This window comes from Gobio gobio, assembly GCF_949357685.1.
Source record: "Gobio gobio genome assembly, chromosome: 17".
NCBI classification, from domain to species: domain Eukaryota; kingdom Metazoa; phylum Chordata; class Actinopteri; order Cypriniformes; family Gobionidae; genus Gobio; species Gobio gobio.
Window position 1 is genome coordinate 1,510,444 of NC_137110.1, and position 7,303 is coordinate 1,517,746.

At 39.2% G+C, this 7,303-nt stretch overlaps 1 protein-coding gene across 1 annotated transcript in view; it reads left to right on the plus strand.

Annotated features, from left to right (window-relative positions):
* The window catches only part of fam83fb (family with sequence similarity 83 member Fb), an 11,572-nt gene extending 5,654 nt beyond the window's left edge, over positions 1 to 5,918 (plus strand). The window contains exons 2-4 of the mRNA XM_079840832.1: positions 1,338 to 1,502; positions 4,857 to 4,978; positions 5,052 to 5,918. Of these exons, the coding sequence (XP_079696958.1) occupies positions 1,338 to 1,502; positions 4,857 to 4,978; positions 5,052 to 5,682 (918 nt within the window). The 3' untranslated portion in view covers positions 5,683 to 5,918. The remainder of the gene's footprint in view (positions 1 to 1,337; positions 1,503 to 4,856; positions 4,979 to 5,051) is intronic.
* Positions 5,919 to 7,303: the final 1,385 nt, after the last annotated feature.

Genomic DNA, 7,303 nt, shown 5'->3' on the forward strand with positions numbered 1-7,303 from the left:
CTCGTGTTATTAGCTCTGGGAAATAAATCTAGAAAAATGAAAAATGAATTAAATGAAAAAGTCCATGTCAAACTCTAAATGTATATATTTGATATCATGGTAACACTTGCATGAAGTTCTCATTTGTAAAGTTGATGTATTAACCAACATGAACTAACCATGAGCAATACATTTGTTATTGCATATTAATATTTTAATCTTAATGTTAATGTTAAATAATAAAAATACAGCTGTTCGTTGTTTGTTCATGTTACTTGACACAGTGCATTAACTAATATAACATACAACTTTTGATTTTAATAATGTATTAGTAAATGTTGAAATGAATATAAACTAAATTAATATAAGATTAATAAATGCTGTAGAAGGTCAGTTTATAATTAGTTCATGTTAACAAATGTAGTTAACTAATGAAATTGTATTGTAAAATGTTACCGATTTCATGATAGCTAATACTTTCATACTTATAATACAGGCTTACAACATCAACAAAAACTGAACATGAATTCCTCATAATTACCTGCTTGATTCTCACTGTTTAGTTTAGCAAAGTAAATAATTATATATATATATATTTAGTAATATTATCATCATTTCCCTGTTTTTGTTAGATGTGTTATGCATTGTATTTGAATCAATATCTTTTCATAGAATGCCAAGAAATATGGAATATTCTTAAGAATGGTTTTAACCATATATTGAAAGCCTGTGGGGAACAAAATGTACCCCCCCCCCCTTTTTTTTTTGTTAAAATATTTAAAAACACAACAGACAGATGCGTACTGCTTTAAATACAGCTGATTTATGTCATAAATAAATGAATTTAAATTATGTAAAAAATACATTAGATTCCTGTTATTTTTTAGTGCCCTTTTTGGTCCTCCTGCCCCTGAGGTCTGTGCACGCCACTGTTCTGAATGTTCCCTGAATATGTTTCTATGTTTCAAAAATGTTTCTCTTGGTTATGAGAACGTTGAGGGAACGTATCATTCTTCAAACATTATGGGATGTTACTTTTGAATGTTCTCTCAAACAAGTAACTTTTAAAAAACACTAGAGGAACGTCCAACTAGATACAAATGTTCAATGAATAATGTTTGAGAACTACTAGATAACATTGAATGAACATTCTATTAACGTTACTGGAAGAACGTTTGTTCATAACGTTGAGAGAACGTTCCCTGTCCGCTGGGATGCAGAAGGTCATGTTGGCCAACACACTGCTCTTACACATTTCCTACTTGAACAGAAGCGTAACGGGCAGATGATGATGATGATGTCATGACTGTGCATTGGTTATTACTGCAGACCAGAATCAGTGAAGTGTGTGTGTCCAGGTCGTGGCGATCGTGATGGACCTGCTGACCGACCTGCAGATTCTGCGGGATCTGTTCGAGGCGTCCAAGCGCGGCGTTCCCGTCTACATCGTGCTGGACCAGCAGGGGGCGCCGCACTTCCTGGACATGTGCAGCCGCATGCAGGTCGGAGCCAAGGAGCTTCAGGTACACATTCTCTCCTCTAGTGCGCCGTATATCGAGTGAAGCGCAAACAAGAACAAATGTAGGCGGGGCTTGAGTGTGTCTGTGGGGAATTGATTGGATAGTTGTGGTTTGCTATTGGCTGATCTCATGTGAGTGACAGGTGGCCCCGCCCTCATCATCAGAGAAGAGATGAAGTTATTCTGACTCAAGATTATTAACACAATAATGATGAGCACCTTTGGCAGTCGGGACACTAAATATTCAACTATATTACTGATCAGCTCATTTCAATTACCATAAAGTCATAATTAAGATAAAATGTTGAAAATATGATTTTAGATGTCCTCATTATAAGATCAAAAGTTAGAAATATGATTTTAAGTCATAACAGTGAGACAAAAAGTCAGAAATATCTCTTAAAGGGTTAGTTCAGCCAAAAATGTAAATTGTGTCATTAATGACTGAGCCTCATGTGGTTGGACACCCGTCAGACCTCCGTTCATCTTCAGACAGCTTCAAACCGCTGATTCGACTCACTGATTCATAACGCTCTGAACCGCTGAATCGACTCACTGATTCATAACGCTTCGAAGCTTCATGAGGCCGTGTTTTGAAATCGTCATCACTATATAAGTCGTTATTTAGGGTTTTTTTGCGCACAGAAACTATTCTCGTCTCTTCATAAAGTTATTGTAGAGCCGCTGTAGTGAGATGGACTTTGTAACTTTAGTCTTTAGTGTCTTTTAAGGGTCTTGAGAGTGTAAAGTTGAGCCAATGGAGGCCTTTCAGAGCATCAGATTTACACTAAAATATCTTCATTTGTGTCTGAAGATGAACGGAGGTCTGACGGGTGTCCAACCACATGAGGCTCAGCCATTAATGACACAATTTACATTTTTGGGTGAACTAACCCTTTAACTGACTGATTATTAACACAATAATGATGAGCACCTTTGGCAGTCGGAGACACTAAATATTCAACTATATCACTGATCAGCTCATTTCAATTACCATAAAGTCATAATAGTGAGATAAAAAGTCAGAAATATGATTTTATGTCATAATAGTGAGATAAAAAGTAAAAAAATATGATTTAAAAAAATCATAATAGTGAGATAAAAAGTCAGAAATATGATTTTGAAAGTCACAATAGTGAAAATATGACATGCTAAGTCATAATTAAGAGATAAAATGTCGAAAATATGACTTCAGATGTCCTCATTATAAGATAAAAAGTCAAAAATATGATTTTAAGTCATAATAGTGAGACAAAAAGTCAGAAATATGATTTTATGTCATAATAGTGAAATACTACATGCTAAGTCATAATTAACAGATAAAATGTTGAAAATATGATTTTAAAAGTCCTCATTATTAGATAAAAAGTCAAAAATATGACATGCTAAGTCATTGTGAGATGAACAGTTGAAATTAGGACTTGAGATAAAAATTCAAAATTTTGACTTTAGTCAGAATGATGACGTAAAAATCTAAATTATGATTAAAAGTCCTAATTATGAGATACATAGCTGAAATTAGATTTAAAAAAATGTCTAAATTATGAGCAAAACACACACTAAGACATTTAAGAGATGAAATCAATTATTTGATATAAATTAGGACAATATTTGGCCAGACTATTGTAATTAGTGCAAAAAACTCTAAATATTGAGAAAATCTCCTCTAAAGTTGTCCAAATGAAGTCCTTAGCAATGCATATTACTACTAATAATACATTTACTAAATATCTTTTTAAAGATAAAGATTTTTAAAGATTTTTGGCATAATAGAGAAATGTATAATTTTGACCCATATGATGTATTTTTGGCTATTGGCACAGAGAAACCCGTGAGATCACGACTGCTGTTGAGCTGCAGGGACACATTTAGACTTTAAAGGGATCATGAACTGGCTTTTTTAATTGTTTTATACTGTTGTCTGAGGTCAACTTATGACGTCTGTGTGGTTTTTACATTCAGAAACCTCATAATGATCAGTAATAGGCTATTTTCTGCACTGGTTTTGAGGCTCTCTGAAGAAACGCTGGGTTTTGATGGGCGTGCCGCACTGAAGACTTGGAAGTAAACGCCCACGGCTAGGATTGGATAAGATTTGCATATTTAATGAGCTTCAGCTCCTCTAAGTACATGTGGGGATGGTTTTGCAGATGGTTTTTATCAAACAAACACAGATTCATCTCTCATCACCCGCCATTGACTGGAATATTATTTCTGTATTACTTGGCCCACCCGATCAGTGAATATAACCGTGAACCGTACACACACAAAAGGGGAATGTTATTTCACTATTTAAGATAGCCCGTCTGAAACACACACTCCGGGACGTTGGGCTTTGCGAGCTTGCGTTACAAGTCTGAGTCTGATCCCAAATGAACCAATAGCAGCTTCTCCAGCCGGTGAGCGCATGCTGAGGTGTGTAATCAATAGATATCAAACCATCTGTAACAATGCAACACTAACACACATAAACACATGTTTTACTCACATCAGTGTGTTCAGCGTTCCTGTGGGATCCAGAAGCACAGCGTTGTGTTTTAATCTCAGTATGTCTGCAGATCTCCACCTGTGTCCTGTTTACAAACGAATCCGCGGTTAAATGAAGCGAACAAACGCGCGTGAGCTGGAACCGCATGTTTATTGCTCAATAGCTCAACCCGTTTAGCTCCACAAGTTGGTGGGCGGGACTTGAGGCGGAGCTTCTGCGTCCTGTGACGTCATTGGTCGACATATTCTGAGATCTCTCGTTTTCTGGGTCTGGTGTCAATAAAAGCTTTTCTTTGACTAACAAGGACGTTTTCAGCTCTGAGACTTACAGGATGTTCTTATATCACCACTAACTTTAAAGCTACACTGTGTGATATTTTCCCCCATCTAGTGGTGAACTTGTATATGACCATCCAGTGAATATCAGTTTCTCTTCCTCTCAATTTCGATTTCGTTTTAACTCCTACGGTGGCTGATTTGGTCCAAGATTAATATGGCTTCCAGTTCGACCTCGTCCACATTGGACACGGAGCCATCGAGTGTTAAAACGCCAAAGGCGAAGCTTGAATTTACGGGTATGTCCCTCTTTGGCTAATGTACTTTCAAGATGGAGGATCAACATGGCGACCTGCATTCGAACCCTCACCCGTATGTGTTTACAACGGCATATTATAAACTTACCAGAATACTTTATTACTTGAAAGAAGTAAATATACATCAATGAGCACATATATTTTTGAAAGAACTAAGTGTTTTTAGCTAAGAATAAACTAAAAAAGTTACTCAGTGTAGCTTTGATATATCAAAGGCTCAAGGGAAAGTTGATTTCTCAATTCATCCCCCCTTTAATCGCTTGTGTTTGTCCCGTCAGAATGTCCGGACTCGGACGGTAAAGGGCGTCGGTTTAAATCTGTCCTTGGGGAGAATCCCAGGAAACGTCTACAGCAAGTACATGCTCATCGACGGAGATAAAGTCATGTTTGGGACGTACAGGTGAGTGTGTGTTTATGATCTCCTAACAGCGTTTGTCGTGTTTCTCGTATTGATGGCTGTGTTTGTCCTGCAGTTTCTCCTGGAGCTCTTCCCGAATGGACAGAAACATGATCACGGTGATGTCAGGGCAGGTGGTGGATTTCTACGATAACGATTTCCGGGAACTTTACGCCAACTCGGACAAACTCAACCTCTTTAAGGAGTTTCACCTGAGTAAGCCCCAGACGGGCACCCTGTCCCGGGCGGCTGTGGCCAAACGCCCCCCAGCGGCCACTTCACGCTTCCAGGTGAACCTCGGAGACGCGACGCGAGGAGTACCGGCTCACAAATACCACAACCCCAAGTACCTGTTAGCGCTCGGACAGATCCCGGGACCCACGACGCCCATACAGGAGTACTTAAATAAAATGGAGCCGCCCGATCCGGGTCAACAGGATCCGGAGAATCCCACGGAAGAGCTGGAGAACCTGACTCCCACTCCCTCTGAGCCCGGGAAGGAGTCCAAGAAACCCAAAACCCTGAGGTCAAAGGGATCGTGGTGGAGGAAATCGAAGCAGGAAAAGACGAGCGACGCTGTGATTGAAGAAAACCCGCCAGACGACACGTCCAAACACACACTGACCGCTGACCAGACCTCAGAGCCGCAGGACGCCGGCACAAAGAAGAAAAGAGGACTGTTGAGCTTTTTTAGAAAAGCTAAATGAGGATTCTTTCAAATGAGCCGCTGTGTTTACCTCCTCATGTGCCACTGTGTTCCTCACTTTAGACTTTCTTTCCAGTGTGTGTTTAATGTCAAACCTGCCAAAAGGATTCTGTCCAGGGGATGTTTAGGGGTGAGATTGTGTCTCTGACCTTCTGGATACAAGGTCAAGTGTTTTTATAAAGCTCATTAAAAGGCACAATATGTAAGATTTGTGGATTAAAATATCCAAAAACCACTAGATCAGTGTTATATATTGTGTTGACTTTATCCCAAATGTTCCCAAGAATGCTTAAAGGGTTAGTTCACCCAAAAATGAAAATTCTGTTATTAATGACTGACCCTCATGTTGTTCGATGAAGATATTTTAGTGTAAATCTGATGCTCTGAAAGGCCTCCATTGGCTCAACTTTACACTCTCAAGACCCTTAAAAGACACTAAAGACGTCGTTACAAAGTCCATCTCACTACAGCGGCTCTACAATAACTTTATGAAGCGACCAGAATAGTTTCTGTGCGCAAAAAAAACCTAAATAACGACTTATATAGTAATGACCGATTTCAAAACGTTATGAATCAGTGAGTCGATTCATGATTCGGATCATGTGTCAAACCGGCAAACTGCTGAAATCACTTTGGTGATCCAAACCGCTGATTCGACTCACTGATTCATAACGCTTCAAACCGCTGATTCGACTCACTGATTCATAACGCTTCAAACCGCTGAATCGACTCACTGATTCATAACGCTTCAAACCGCTGAATCGACTCACTGATTCATAACGCTTCGAAGCTTCATGATGCTGTGTTTTGAAATCGTCATCACTATATAAGTCGTTATTTAGGGTTTTTTTGCGCACAGAAACTATTCTCGTCTTCATAAAGTTATTGTAGAGCCGCTGTAGTGAGATGGACTTTGTAACTTTAGTCTTTAGTGTCTTTTAAGGGTCTTGAGAGTGTAAAGTGCATTGAGCCAATGGAGGCCTTTCAGAGCATCAGATTTACACTAAAATATCTTCATTTGTGTCTGAAGATGAACGGAGGTCTGACGGGTGTCCAACCACATGAGGCTCAGTCATTAATGACACAATTTACAGTTTTGGGTGAACTAACCCTTTAAATCCAGAGAAATCAGTAATTTTCCCCAGGACACGGCCCGTGTGTGTGTGTGTCGCCTATCAGTGACATCATCCCCGCATCACCCTCCGGTGTTATTGTGTGGTAACCATGGCAACACTAGCGGTGCTTTAATATCTGATGTGTTTTATTAGCCACTGTTTGGATCATTGATGGACAGAAACTCCTCATTGTTCTCCAGCTCAACACAGTTAGTCTGATTGTGTAAATCTGCTGTTGTTGATTTACCCAGAATGCCATGTTTTACTGCCTCATATGATCTCGCTCACTGCAGTGTGAACAAGTGTCTCATAGTAGTATTACAACATCACTTTAACACACTCACATGTGTGTGATATGATCAAACAGCGTTGCGTTACACACACACACACACACACACACACGAGCGGAAGAAGCGGAAGCGCTCAAATAAAAGCTCCGCCCACTCAAGAGTCAAGATACGCCTTTTGAGTTGAATAAGAGATGGAAAATTACACACTGTGCCTTTA